Source organism: Oncorhynchus gorbuscha, linkage group LG15 (assembly GCF_021184085.1).
Source record: "Oncorhynchus gorbuscha isolate QuinsamMale2020 ecotype Even-year linkage group LG15, OgorEven_v1.0, whole genome shotgun sequence".
In the NCBI taxonomy this organism is placed as follows: Eukaryota; Metazoa; Chordata; class Actinopteri; order Salmoniformes; family Salmonidae; genus Oncorhynchus; species Oncorhynchus gorbuscha.
Window position 1 is genome coordinate 30689531 of NC_060187.1, and position 15978 is coordinate 30705508.

At 41.0% G+C, this 15978-nt stretch overlaps 1 protein-coding gene across 2 annotated transcripts in view; it reads right to left on the bottom strand.

Moving 5' to 3' along the window:
* The window catches only part of LOC123996922 (inactive N-acetylated-alpha-linked acidic dipeptidase-like protein 2), a 294216-nt gene that overhangs the window by 129254 nt on the left and 148984 nt on the right, over positions 1-15978 (bottom strand). For both annotated transcript variants that reach the window (XM_046300766.1, XM_046300765.1), the window contains exon 5: positions 12219-12369. In XM_046300766.1, the coding sequence (XP_046156722.1) occupies positions 12219-12369 (151 nt within the window). The remainder of the gene's footprint in view (positions 1-12218; positions 12370-15978) is intronic.

Genomic DNA, 15978 nt, shown 5'->3' on the forward strand with positions numbered 1-15978 from the left:
AGCAAAGCAGTTCGACACATTCGACAACACAGAGTTGTGTGTATATATATCCCATCTATTGCCTTATATACATATATATATATCCTATTTGGGTGTATGTATGTATGCATGTAAACTCAGCAAAAAAAGAAATATCCCTTTTTCAGTTGCCTGTCTTTCAAAGATAATTTGTAAAAATCTAAATACACAGTAATCTTTGGAGGGAGTTGAAAGTCCGTGTTGCCCAGCATCAGCCCCAAAACATCACTGCTCTAGAGGAGATCTGCATGGAGGAATGGGCCAAAATACCAGCAACAGTGTGTGAAAACCTTGTGAAGACTTACAGAAAACGTTTGACCTCTGTCATTGCCAACAAAGGGTATATAACAAAGTATTGAGATAAACTTTTGTTATTGACCAAATACTTATTTTCCAAAAAATTCTACAATGTGATTTTCTGGATTTTTTTTCTAATTTTGTCTGTCATAGTTGAAGTGTACCTATGATGAAAATTACAGGCCTCTCTCATCTTTTTAAGTGGGAGAACTTACACAATTGGTGGCTGACTAAATACTTTTTTTGCCCCACTGTAACTTCACATATCTTCATTGTAAAGGGTTTAAACACTGTTTCCCATGCTTGTTCAATTAACCATCAACAATTAATGAACATGTGGAATGGTCATCAAGACACTAACAGCTTACAGACTGTAGGCAATTATGGTCACAGTTGTGAAAACTTAGGACACAAAAGAGGCCTTTCTACTGACTCTGAAAAACATAAAAAGAAAGATGCCCAGGGTCCCTGCTCATCAGCATGAACGTGTCTTAGGCACGCTGCAAGGAGGCATGTGGACTGCATGTGGCCAGGGCTATAAATTGCAATGTCAGTACTGTGAGACGCCTAAGACAGTGCTACAGGGAGACAGAATGGACAGCTGATCGTCCTCGCAGTGGCAGACCACATGTAACAACACCTGCACAGGATCGGTGCATCCAAACATCACACCTGCGGGACAGGTACAAGATGTCAACAACAACTGCCCGAGTTACACCAAGAAAGCACAACCCTTCCATCAGTGCTCAGACTGTCCGCAATAGGCTGCGAGAGGCTGGACGGCCTGTAAGGCAGGTCCTCACCAGGCATCACCAGCAACAATGTCGCCTATGGGCACAGACCCACCGTCGCTGGACCAGACAGGACTTGCAAACAGTGCTCTTCACTGATGAGTCTGGGTTTTGTCTCACCAGGGGTGATGGTCGGATTCGCGTCTATCGTCGAAGGAATGAGCGTTACGCCGAGGCCTGTACTCTGGAGCGGGATCAATTTGGAGGCGGAGGGTTCGTCATGGTTTGGGGCGGTGTGTCAAAGCATCATCGGACTGAGTTTGTTGTCATTGCAGGCAATCTCAACACTGCGCGTTACATGGAAGACATTCTTCTCCCTCATGTGGTTCCCTTCCTGCAGGCTCATCCTGACATGACCCTCCAGCATGACAATGCCATCAGCCATACTGCTCGTTCTGTGCGTGATTTCCTGCAATACAGGAATGTCAGGGGTTCTACCATGGCCAGCGAAGAGCCCAGATCTCAATCCCATTGAGCATGTCTGGGACCTGTTGGATCGGAGTGTGAGGGCTGGGGCCATTCCCCCCAGAAATGTCCAGGATCTTGCAGGTGCCTTGGTGGAAGAGTGGGGTAACATCTCACAGTAAGAACTGGCAAATCTGGAGCGGTCCATGAGGAGGAGATGCACTGCAGTACATAATGCAGCTGGTGGCCACACCAGATACTGACTGACCCCCCCTTTGTTCAGGGACACATTATTCCATTTATGTTAGTCACATGTCTGTGGAACCTGTTGAGTTTATGTCTCAGTTGTTGAATCTTATGTTCATACAAATATTTACACATGTTTAGTTGCTGAAAATAAACGCAGTTGACAGTGAGAGGACGTTTCTTTTTTTTGCTGAGTTTATATGGATATTTCTCCCCCCAAAATATATGGGGGATTGGAAATGCTGCAGACAATTACATTGATGAAAGCAACATTCTATCTGCAATATTAAAACTTGTCCAAAAAAGATTTTCAAAACAAATCCAATTTTGATGAACTCCAATATCTATTGGGTGAAATACCACAGTGTACTATCACAGCAGAAAGATTTGTGACCTGTTGCCACAAGAAAAGAAAAAACACCATTGTAAATACAACCCATATTTATTTTGTACTCTAACGATATTGCATATCGTTACAACACTGTATATAGACATAATATGACATTTAAAATGTCTTTATTATTTTGGAAGTGTGAAGTTTACTGTTTTGTTTATTATCTATTTCATATGTAAACATATGTTTCCCATTCCAATAAAGCCCCTTAAATTGAAATTGAATTGAGAGAAAGCGAGAGAGAATAAAGGGGAATATAAAGAGCTGGAGTAGGGGGCAAACACATTGAGAGAAGACATTGAGTTTGTTGCTCCCCTCCTTTGCATGGTAATGAGGTGAAGTTGTTCTAGCAGCAGTCAGCAGCACCTCAGAGTAAAATGAGGGTCAGTACACAGCCACTTGATGGGAACAAATTCACAGCAGGGCGTTAGAGAAGCAGAAGGGGGCCTCAGCACTGTCTGACACAGAGCAGAGTAGAGTATCCCCAGCCCTCCCCAGGCAGAGTGGATGAGAGAGGGATGAGAGGGTGGCAGAGTGGTGCGGTGCTCATGCCAAGGCTGAGAATAGTGGTGACCTTCTGGAGGCTTCTCTTTCTCCCTCTCATTAAATGCATAACAAGACACCCACATGCGTGAAGAAATTCCGATTTTTTTATGCCTGTTGTGCTTTGTGAAACTGTCCAGAGCTGATCCACTTCCAAGATGTGGCTGAGCAGCATTACCTGGTGAACAGCGTATGTCTGCCTATTTCTGTCTGTCCCCCAGGGACAGACAGTCCAAAACAGCTGCTGCTCAAACCCCCTCTGGACACATCTCTAATACATACACAGCATGTGTGCCTTCTGTTACAGTAAACATCTTATTGAGATTAATTGAAAATTCACTGATATGCTCAATGTAATTTATTACCTTCTTTACCTTTGAAGCTTACATGCTAAGGGGCTTTTGTACTAATGGTGAGGTGATATCTTATAAATTAACATCAGTAAAAACAGGTGCCACATGGAGCTGTGTATGTACAGTAGTTATCTTTACATTCATGTGCTGCATGTCAACATGTACGCTATTTTCTGCTGTATGCGTAGATGATCACAACCATGATTAATACCTAAACTGCTGCATGTATAACTCATGAGAGAGTCACTTGGGAAATGGAATGGAAATGAGATGGGAGCACAGCAGTAGAAAAGTTGATAGCTTACATAGGCCTAGTTGTTGGGTGATAATGTGACAATACAAACATGGCAGCGGCCAGTGTCATTTCACTAACTTGCTTGTAGTCCTCAGATTCTTGACTGCATTGTTATTGAACTCAAACAGTGAGTCACCGGAGAAATCAAGCAGCATTTCCATAATGTGTTTGACTGAGCTCCACACCGCTATCCCAGGTAAAATATACACAGTGTGGTATTTGCTTGTCTATTAATCCCTATAAGCATCGTATGGTGGCTGTGGAAGAGAAGCCAATTTGAAGCTTGAATGCACATTCAATGCTCATTGGTTTAACACTGGAAAGGAGCTAAGAAAGGAAAGCTAGACACTGTGAACCAGGGATTGCCCTTAGGAAATATTATGTCCAGTGAAGTCCAGTGCAACCCCACATCCACTCTAGTGCATTTATGAGTCATAGACAAGTGTGCACACCCACACACACGTACATTCATATCCATTGACAGGTTTCTAATGGCCATGACCTGTCACAGCAGCAGATACTGTAGATTTGAAGTTGTATTAGGTTGAGAAGGACTGGGAATGTCAGTGGAGTTCATGAATACTTTACACCTAAATCAAAACATTATCTTCGCGCTCCTAGGCAAAGCACTGAAAATTACATATGGGATGAATTATCCAAAACACAACACTGTGTGCACCTACTTTCAATTTGCTTCACAACTCCAACCATGGGAATGCTGTTTGGACATTTGGGGTGAGGAAAAGGATATTTGGTGTTCACATATCCAACTATCCTCTGCATTAGATTTAGATATAAACCGTGGATAGAATAGTGTGAATCTGTGAACATATGCTACCCCTTTTGAAAACTAATCCACTTATATCTGCAGGAGGCATTAATAAATCAAAGAGAAAGCTTTTAAAGCTTTAACCCCCATGCATTATGCAACTCAAACACATGCAAATGCACTGCTGTGACACTCCATTGTAAGCATTGTTTCATTAAAAAGGCAATTAGGCATAATGAAGCTCACAACCCACTTAAAAATAAAACTTCAAGAGGGTGTCCGACTGAATTTATATGGTCTCGCAATCACCTTGATGCAAGTAATAAACCATTCGCTTGGTGTGAGGTCCAGTTATCACTCAAAAGTAAATACTAATTTAAAGGCCCAATGCAGCCATTTTATCTCAGTATCAAAACATTTCTGGGTAGCAATGAATTATTTTCAATTAAAATGGTCAAAAAGAAACAAAAATAGATTCTTAGCAAGAGCAATTTCTCAAGCAACAATTTTACAAGGATTGTCTGGGAGTGGTCTGAGTGGGGAGGGGAAAACTGAAAACTACCTGTTATTGGCAGAGGTTGGAACTCTATCTTTTTGGTCTATTAACTAGGCAGGCTAAAACTCCATCCCACCAAAACCGTCTGACATTTATTTTCAAACACCTCTTACACTAAAATGGCATTATCATAATTTTTACAATTTCACAGCATTATTCCAACCTCATCATGTTCCCGAGTGGCGCAGCGGTCTAAGGCACTGCATCTCAGTTCTAAGAGGTGTCACTGTTGTCCCTGGTTTGAATTCAGGCTGCATCACATCTGGCTGTGATTGGGAGTCCCATAAGGCGGCGCACAATTGGCCCAGGTTTGGCCGGGGTAGACCGTCATTGTAAATAAGAATTTGTTCTTAAATGACTTGCCTAGTTAAATACAAAAATAAAATTGAGGAAAATCATGTTTCTGACTGCACTGGGCCTTTGAAACTACAAATTGTCAATATGTTCTGCGGCTTATCATCCCAATCCTTGGCTGTAGTTAGCAGAGAAAGAAGTGAGAGTAGCTCAGATGAGAGAGCCACACCAGGGGAAGAGATGAGACACATTGTGATGGCCATGAGTGACATTGCATGGAGGACGTGTACCTCCCAGATAGCAATGGCAGCCATTTGTTCATTAAAGCATCAAACATTCGTCCCATAGCAGCTGCCTATTTAAATAAATATGCAAATTACTACATTTCTATTCAAAGGCTTCTTTTGACTTCAACAAGGTTTCTAAATAACCCAAGGGACAAAATTCTTTCCATGTGAATAGACCCACCTGTCAGCGACTTGAAATTAACATGTAAAAATTGTTTGAAGTTCCCACTTGTTCGGTGCAACTATCTTTCTCTCAGATATGGTGGTGAGGAAGAAGAGAGAGAAGAGAGGGAACATCATCTTCACTTTAAAGGTTAATGCAATTATGCGATCAGTCCCCCTCTCCCCAAAAGCACAGCAGTCAACTAATAAAGAGCGTGGGGCTTTAATGCACACAGCCGTTTTAATGGCCTGCAGCAGTCATCATTTGGTAAACAGAGCTGGAAAATTCATCCAAACCGAACAACATAAATAACATGGCAACTGAATCAAATGGATGCGGAAATTGCAACAGCTTGGCGAAAGACAAGACGCTTCAGATAAAAATGCCTAAACCAATTATTGCCTCACTTGCATATAAATATTCAGGTGGCCCAGCAGCCTTTCTGGTTTTGTTTTGTTTTTCTACCCAGTCATCAGTTCAGTTCATGGAAAATCTCTTGGAATAAATGTAAAAATATATCCCTTTCAAACACAGGAACAGTCTGAATGGGTAGAAATATTCGGTGTATTTGGTTCACAGCCAAGCCGCTAAGAGTGAAAGGTTGCTGGTTCGAATACCTGAGCTGACTAGGTGAAAAATCTGAGCAAGGCACTTAACCCTAATTACTCCTGGAAGTTGCCTTGGATAAGAGAGTCTGCTAAATTACTAAAATGTAAATGTAAACTGACAGTACAAAACATTAAGAACACCTTCCTAATACTCAATTCCCTTAATTTTTGCCCTCAGAACAGACTCAATTCATCGGGGCATGGACTCTACGAGGTGTCGAAAACATTCCACAGGCCCATGTTGACCCCAATACTTCCCACAGCTTCCCAGAGTGTCAAGTGTGCTGGATGTCTTTTGGGTGGTGGACCATTCTTGATACACACGGGAAACTGTTGAAAAATACAGCAGCTTTGCCAGTCTTGACACACTCAAACCGGTGCACCCGGCACCTGTTACCATACCCCCTTCAAAGGTAATTAAATATTTTGTCTTGCCCATTCACCCTCTGTATGGCACAAATACACAATCCATGTCTGGGGCGACAGGTAGCCTAGTAGTTAGAGGGTTGGACTTGTAACCAGAAGGTCTGCAAGTAATATGTTGTTCTGCCCCTGAACAAGGCAGGTAAATCCACTGTTCTTAGGCTGTCACTGAAAATAAGAGTTTGTTCTTAACTGACTTGCCTAGAGGTAAAACAATGTCTGAAGGCTGAAAAAATATTATTTAACCTGTCTCCTCCCCTTCATTTACACTGATTGAAGTGGATTTAAAAAGTGACATCGATAAGGGATTATAGCTTTCAAGTGGATTCACCTGGTCAGTCTATGTCATGGAAAGAGCAGGTGTTCCTAATGTTTCGTACACTCAGTGTAAATGTAGGTGTGCCCTGCACACAACCTTTGCCCTCAGAACACAGCCAAGCCATGGATATCAAAGCTCAACTACAACTCTCAGTACAGGGATGGATTACATGCCAATGTAATGTAAAGCATCCCAGGAACACCTGCTGTACATATCTAAGCAAACACAATTTGCTTGGTGGGTCTTGGCAGATATGTCTCAATTTCCCTCCCTACACATGCTCCCTCTGTGTGAGCAACCGCTGCTTTCACATTCAGGGGTAAACTGAGAAACAGCATGTTTCAAAAGACAGTGCTTTGATTTACTTTGCCTTTCCCAGCAGGCAATGTGACAATACAGCACAGCGATAATAGTACAAGGATTTCTCTAATAAAAAATCAACACACAGACTGCTGATATGCCAAATAATGAATAATGAACTACTGAATCAAAGCAAAAAAGGAAAATGACAAGTATTGAATACCACTACAGTCTATTGATTCATGAATATTTAATTACTTGCTGTGGCTATTCAAGGACAAATAGATGGCTGTAACTTTAAGCCTAGGCCCTGTTTAAAAAAAATCTGCATTACAATATATGGACTAAATAAAGGTTTATATTCAAATTATTTATACACTTTTTTATCTGCTCAAAACTTATTATTATGGTATTTATTTTATGGAAGACAGCATCCCACAGGACAAAAATTGGTTGAATCAACGTTATTTCCATGTCATAAAAAAAAATCAATGTGATGATGTTGAATCAACGTAGAAAACTGAAAACTCGCAAAAAGTCATCAACGTAAGCGAATTTAGTGATTTTTTTCACCCAACTTTTAACCTGAATCCAATGACATGGTGACATTTGTTGTTGATTTCACGATGAATTCACATTGGTTGACAACTCAACCAAATGTAAATCAAAACTAGACGTTGGAATGACGTCTGTGACCAGTGGGATGGCTGTAAGGAGTAGTAAAGTGTCTTCTCCCATCACTTGCTCATCTTACAGGTGGTCCACTGGGATGCAGCAACCGGTGGTAATGGTGAAAGTGCAGACATCCAACATCTGTACAGGCATCTGTTAGCAGCCTCATCTGTGTCCTGCCACAGTGTTACCCAGACCCTTAGTAGGACAAAGGTACTTCAACAGTAATGACGCGTCCCCAACGAGCAGCCAGCCAGCCAGGGCAGGCAGGTCAGGAGGCTAGATAGAAAGGGAGCCAGGGAAGACCATAGTCATGTGGTGAAGATTTAACTACAGTAGACCAGGAGACCAGGATCATGGACAGCGACTCACTGCTGTGATATAGATTCTGGCCAGCCTACATTACTAACACAAATCAACTGAGTAAAGAAACTATTCTCTATTGTCATGGAAACAATCATATCTTCATTATGCATTATGCAGCTACGAAGAAAAGGCAGAGAAGAAGCTGCATGCTCTTAATGGCATTTTAATGCTTATTGAATCAATTCTCCTCTTCTCTGGTTTCTGAGAGGAGTATTTTGATGATAGAATGCTAGTCACGTGAGGCCTTTGCTAGCTGCAGGTGTTGACACTGGAGTCGTTACTATCGATAATGATATGAGACATTAAAGACAGGTTGGTGTGTAACGATAAGCCACATGCTGGTTGGCATGCTGAGTGCTAGACATCTGAAGTGATTACTAAAGATGATGACACAGGCCCCCCAGTGACAGACTGAAGTGAGAGTGATGATAGAGTCTAGAGAGGGGAGTGAATTTGCCTCACACTAACACGGCAGCCATGTCTTGTTCACGTGATACGATACCGGTAAGGAGAGCCTCTGCTGTCTGTAGCAGTGACAAGCGTTAAGAACAGAATCATGCACGCAATAATATACGCAGTATTATCACTATGTTTATATCAATTTCTGAGGGATTTGTAATATATATCTTAGATACTGTTATTGTTTACCTGAACATTCTCTTGGCTTTACAGTTTCAGCTTCCACTAACTCAGTTCCTATTAATCCTAGACCTCATTGTCAAGTCATTATCTGAAAACAAACAAAGCAACTTTTAAATGCCTTATCTATTCAATCTCCCTAACTCTCTCCCTGGTTGTGCTCTACCTGATACAAATACACATAAACCCACGCATGCAGACACACACCATATACAGTTGATGTCAGGTTGGAGTCATTAAAACTAGTTTTTCAACCACAAATGTCTAGTTAAAAATACTGGGGGCAGTATTGAGTAGCTTGGCTGAATAAGGTGCCCAGAGGTGCCCAGAGTAAACTGCCTGCTACTCAGTCCCAGTTGCTAATATATGCACATTATTAGTATATTTGGATAGAAAACACTCGGAAGTTTCTAAAACTGTTTGAATGATGTCTATGAGTATAACAGAACTCATATGGCAGGCAAAAACCTGAGAAAAAATCCAACCAGGAAGTGGGAAATCTGAGGTTGGTCATTTTTCAACTCATTCCCTACTGACGATACAGTGGGATATTCGTCATGTTGCACTTCCTAAGGCTTCCACTAGATTTCAACAGTCTTTAGAACTTAGTTTGATGCTTCTACTGTAAAGTGGGGGCGAATGAGAGGGGAATGAGTCAGAGGTCTGGCAGAATGATTTGAGCTTGTGACGCTCGTTCACGTGAGAGACAGCTCTGTTCCATCGCAATTCTACAGACAAAGGACTTCTCCGGTTAGAACATTATTGAAGATTTATGTTTTAAAGATTGATTCTATACATCATTTGACATGTTTCTACTGACTGTAACGTTTTGACATTTCGTCTGCTCCTAGTGAACGCGCTTCGTGACTTTGGATTTGTTTACAAAACGCGCTAACAATAGTAGCTATTTGGACATAAATTATGGACATTATCGAACAAAACAAACATTTATTGTGGAACTGGGAATCCTGGGAGTGCATTCTGAGGAAGATCATCAAATGTAAGTGAATATTTATAATGCTATTTCTGACTAATGTTGACTGCACAATATGGCGGATATCTTTTTGGCTTGTTTGGTCTCCGTACTCAGATTATAGCATGGTTTGCTTTTTCCGTAAAGCTTTTTTGAAATCTGACACAGTGGTTACATTAAGGAGAAGTGTATCTAAAGTTCCATTCATAACACTTGTATTTTCATCAACATTTACAATGAGTATTTCTGTAAATTGATGTGGCTCTCTGCAAAATCACCGAATGTTTTTGGAACTACTGAACATAAATCGACAATGTATACTGAGATTTTTTGATATAAATATGATTTTTTTTGCGAACAAAACATATATGTATTGTGTAACATGAAGTCCTATGAGTGTCATCTGATGAAGATCATCAAAGGTTAGTGATTCATTTTATCTCTATTTCTGATTTTTGTGACTCCTCTCTTTGGCTGGAAAAATGGCTGTGTTTTTCTGTGACTTGGCTCTGACCTAACATAATCGATTGTGGTGCCTTCGCCGTAAAGCCTATTTGAAATAGGACACTGTGGTGGGATTAACAAGAAGTGTATCTTTAAAATGGTGTGAAATACTTCTATGTTTGAGGAATTTTAATTATGGGATTTCTGTTGTTTTGGATTTGGTGCCCGGCACTTTCACTGGCTGTTGTCATATCGATCCAGTTAGCGGGATCTCAGCCCTAAGAAGTTTTTAACAAATTATAGTTTTGTATCACAATTCCAGTGGGTCAGAAGTTTACATACACTAAGTTGACAGTGCTATTAAACAGCTTGGAAAATTCCAGAAAATTATGTCATGGCTTTAGAGGTTTCTGATAGTCTAATTGACTTAATTTGAGTCAATTGGAGGTGTACCTGTCGATGTATTTCAAGGCCTACCTTCAAACTCAGTGCCTCTTTGCTTGATATCATGGGGAAATCAAAAGAAATCAGCCAAGACCTCAGAAAAAAATGTAGACCTCCACATTTCTGGTTCATCCTTGGGAGCAATTTCCAAGCGCCTGAAGGTACCACGTTCATCTGTACAAACAATAGTATGCAAGTATAAACACCATGGAAACACGCTGCCGTCACACTGCTCAAGAATGTGCTGCAGGAAACAGTATCACAAGTATCTGTATCCACAGTAAAACAAGTCCTATATCGACATAACCTGAAAGGCCGCTCTGCAAGGAAGAAGCCACTGCTCCAAAACCGCCATAAAAAAAGCCAGACTACGGTTTGCAACTGCACATGGGGACAAAGATCGTACTTTTTGGAGAAATGTCCTCTCTTCTGATGAAGCAAAAATAGAACTGTTTTGCTATAATGACCATTGTTATGTTTGGAGGAAAAAGGAGGATGTTTGCAAGCCGAAGCACACCATCCCAATCGTGAAGCATGGGGGTGGCAGCATCATGTTGTGGGGGTGCTTTGCTGCAGGTGGGACTGGTGCACTTCACAAAATAGATGGCATCATGAGGAGAAAAATTGTGGCTATATTGAAGCAACATCTCAAGACATCAGTCAGGATGGTAAAGCTTGGTCGCAAATGGGTCTTCCAAATGGAAAATGATCCCAAGCAGATCCCAAGCAGACTTCCAAAGTTGTGGAAAAATGGCTTAAGGACAACAAACTCAAGGTATTGGAGTGGCCATCACAAAGCCCTGACCTCAAGCCTATAGAAAATTTGTGGGCAGAACTGAAAAAGCGTGTGCGAGCAAGGAAGCCTACAAACCTGACTCAGTTACACCAGCTCTGTCAGGAGGAATGGGCCAAAATTCACCCAACTTATTGTGGGAAGCTTGTGGAAGGCTACCCGAAACGTTTGACCCAAGTTAAACAATGCTACCAAATACGAATTGAGTGTATGTAAACTTCTGACACACTGGGAATGCCATGAAATAAATAAAAGCTGAAATAAATATTTCTCTCTACTATTATTCTGACATTTCACATTCTTAAAATAAAGTGGCGATCCTAACTGACCTAAGACAGGGAATTTTTAATAGGATTAAATGTCAGGAATTGTGAAAAACAGTTTAAATGTATTTGGCTAAGGTGTATTTAAACTTCCGTCTTCAACTGTATATTATCAACACAGAGGGCCTCTGAGGACTTTGTGCACTCATTAGACCTTCAAATATGGTGCAAGATGCCACAGCATCTAAAGAGGAAACATAAGAGGGAATACAGAGAAGCTCCTATTAAGAAGGATTTACTGCCAGTTCCACTGCATTTTTTCATTGTTCTCCACTAATCAGGGACTGACTTAGACCTGGGACACCAGGTGTGTGCAATGAATTATCAGGTAGAACAGAAAACCAGCAGGCTCCAGACCTCATAAGATACGAGTTGAATACCCATGGTGTAGAGGATGGGGTGTTCTGTGGTCACTCTCTGAGCTGTGACAGTCATGACTTATTCATTCACCTCATACTGATCCAGGATCATCTGCAGAGAGAGGGTACATTACACTCACTCACCAATACTGGGGTATCCAGGGGTGGAGGGGTCTCCCCCAGGGTTCAGGGTGACCCCAAATGCTTTGTGCCACAGACTCTGGTCACGGGGGCCGTCACAAGGGTCCATGTAGAGGAGTACACCCCCGAAACCCATCTCTGCCAGGATGGAAATCTGTGGAGAGAAATATACACAGTAGTCTTATAAAATGGTTCTATTCTACAATAGACAGAGGCAATAATAGAGAGAAACAGATTCAGTCACATACAGAAAACAGACAGACTATTATTCCTCCACACAGGCTAACCCATATTCTTAGCTTCTCAATACTGTATATTCCTCCACACAGGCTAACCCATATACTTAGCATCTCAATACTGTATCGCATTGACACCAAGATAGCTTTGACAGATACAGACAGACATTTCCATGCACATCAATGTGGACTGTGCCCTAGACATGGAGCTATAGCACTGAAATGCATAGATCACATAACCCGGATGCTGGAGGAGAGTGGCACATTACTGTAAGGGAGCAGGTATGTGGAAATGTATTTTAAACCAGAGGTCATCTGTGACATTTGATGTACAGAAGGAATAACAGTAACACCCAGAATAAATTATTCACGAGGACACGTGCACATACTCATGTGCGTGGACGTATCAGAAATATTTTTGCTATTTTCACAGCAGGAATTATGAGCGCAATAGCTAGCGGTGGGGCATAAGGGCTAGGTTTTGATGAATAAATAAATTGTATGTGTGACGAGAGCTTGGCTACTCACTGGCCGATCAACGCGTTTCATGGCTTAATACTGCAAGCCTTTGTCTCAAGCTTTGTAGGTTATTGACGGCCATTGCATTGTCATCAACTCCAATACGGCAGGGGGCACAACATATTATTGTCCTAGTATATTGTAGATTGATACAATACAGTTTATTAAATAGCATTGGCAACAGCAAAGACAAATAACAACAGTAAAAAAAATGATGTTTGCTCAATATGTTTGTGTTGACAGTCAACATAGTTGCAATTGGATCAATGAGGATAGGCCTATACATGTCTTTACGCATTGCACTTCTCCGCAAATAAAAAAATACTACGTTACCGTAAATGTAATTGGATATGTGATGTATGTTCTCATGAAGCAGGATATACATTTGATATACATAGGATATACATACACCTTAGCCAAATACATTTAAACTTAGTTTTTCACAATTCCTGACATTTAATCCAAGTAAAAATACCCTGTCTTAGGTCAGTTAGGATCCCCACTTTATTTTAAGAATGTGAAATGTCAGAATAATAGTAGAGAGAAGGATTTATTTCAGCTTTTATTTCTTTCGTCACATTCACAGTGGGTCAGAAGTTTACATACACTCAATTAATATTTGGTAGCATTGCCTTTAAATTATTTAACTTGGGTCAGATGTTTTGGGTAGCCTTCCACAAGCTTCCCACAATAAGTTGGGTGAATTTTGACAGAGCTGGTGTAACTGAGTCAGATTTGTAGGTCTCCTTGCTCGCACACGATTTTTCAGTTCTGACCACAAATGTTCTATGGGATTGAGGTCAGGGCTTTGTGATGGCCACTCCAATACCTTGACTTTGTTTTCCTTAAGCCATGTTGCCACAACTTTGTAAGTCTGCTTGGGGTCATTGTCCATGTGGAAGATTCATTTGCAAGCTAGCTTTAACTTCCTGACTGATGTCTTGCGATGTTGCTTCAATATATCCACATAATTGTCCTCCCTAATGATGCCAACTATTTTGTGAAGTGCAGCAGTCCGTCCTGCAGCAAAGCACCCCCAAAACATTATGCTGCCACACGGTTGGGGTGATGTGCTTCAGCTTGCAAGCCTCCCCCTTTTGCCTTCAAACATAACAATGGTCATTATGGCCAAACAGTTCTATTTTTGTTTCATCAGACCAGAGGACATTTCTCCAAAAATTACGATCCATGTGCAGTTGCAAACCGTAGTCTGGCTTTTTTTATGGCGGTTTTGGAGCAGTGGCTTCTTCCTTGCTGAGCGGCCTTTCAGCTTATGTCGATATAGGACTTGTTTTACTGTAGCATATAGATACTTTTGTACCTGTTTCCTCCAGCATCTTCACAAGGCCCTTTCTGTTGTTCTGGGATTGATTTGCACTTTTCGCACCAAAGTACATTCATCTCTAGGAGACAGAACATGTCTCCTTCCTGAGCGGTATGACGGCTGCATGGTCCCATGGTGTTTATACTTGCGTACTATTGTTTGTACAGATGAACGTGGTACCTTCAGGCATTTGGAAATTGCTCCCAAGGATGAACCAGACTTGTGGAGGTCTACAATTTTTCTTTTGATTTTCCCATGATGTCAAGAAAGAGGCACTGAGTTTGAAGGTAGGCCTTGAAATACATCCACAGGTAAACCTCCAATCGACTCAAATTATGTCAATTAGCCTATGAGAAGCTTCTAAAGCCATTACACTATTTTCTGGAGTTTTCCAAGCTTTATAAGGCACAGTCAACTTAGTGTATGTAAACTCCTGACCCACTGGAATTGTGATACAGTGAATTACAAGAGAAATAATCTGTCTGTAAACAATTACTTGTGTCATGCACAACGTAGACGTCCTAACCGACTTGCCAAAACTATAGTTTGTTAACAAGAAATTTGTGGAGTGGTTGAAAAACAAGTTTTAATGACTCCAACCTAAGTGTATGTAAACTTCCGACTTCAACTGTAGCCTAGGCCTACCATTATCTGTTGATATAGCGTTATAGGACTGAATCATTTGAATATGTTTGGTGGATCCAGTCTTTTGTAACCGGACAAGACTTTCTCTTTTGAAATGCGGATGGATAATAGCCGAATGGGGTGTGCACTGCAGGTAAAAATTGAGAATAATGCAAAAGCATGAAGGTAAAAGCCTCAGAAGTAGAATCATTTAGAACCTTATGGATAGGCTACTTGGTTAATGCATGGCCAGGATTAGAAAGATACTCGAGGCATTGCTGTTGAACAGTATTGCATCCAAAATAATACATTACATAGATTAAAAGGGGATGTCTGCTCTGTTTTGCTGCTCCCAAACACTAACGTTTAATAAAGCTTTGGTGATTAAGATTGATTTCAAAGCGGTCTCACGAGCAAAACCCTTTATGGATAGTCTTGACTACTTGGGCAGAACAAAATAAAAGTTTTAATTGAGATGAGGGGAGGCTTGGTTTTTAATGAAATGGAAAAATACATTCATTTTTTAAATGTTTCTAAATACAAGGTTTACAGGCACAAAAAGCACATCTCTCCTGTTTCATGCGCATATGGCCCTATGAGCCATGACTGAATAGGATACGCTTCTATGGTCAAAATCCATGCCATAACCAACCGTGTTACTACTAACACCAGCTTTGTTTGGTTTTAAATATCCCCACCAGCTCTGCCTGAAATTGGCACTTTGGCACATGTTTTTAAGGACACACCTCAGATATTGCAACCCCTTCCACCTCAGTGCAAGCAAGCATATATAAGACAGGTAAATGACCAATCCTGGCGCAAGGGTAGTACAGTGCTGTCTTTAACAGGTTGAAATTGCCAATGAGCGTGCATTTGACAACTGCGCTGGCTTAACACCATCCGAAAATAGAGCCCATACTGTTAAAATGTGCACAGACAAGTGTTAAATCTGTAACTATCCTATATCTTATTAGAAGATTGTATTCCATATGTACTTAATATACACTGTAGGAAAATGTAGGTCTGCACAGAGCCAAGGCTTTCTATCTGCCCTTCCTAT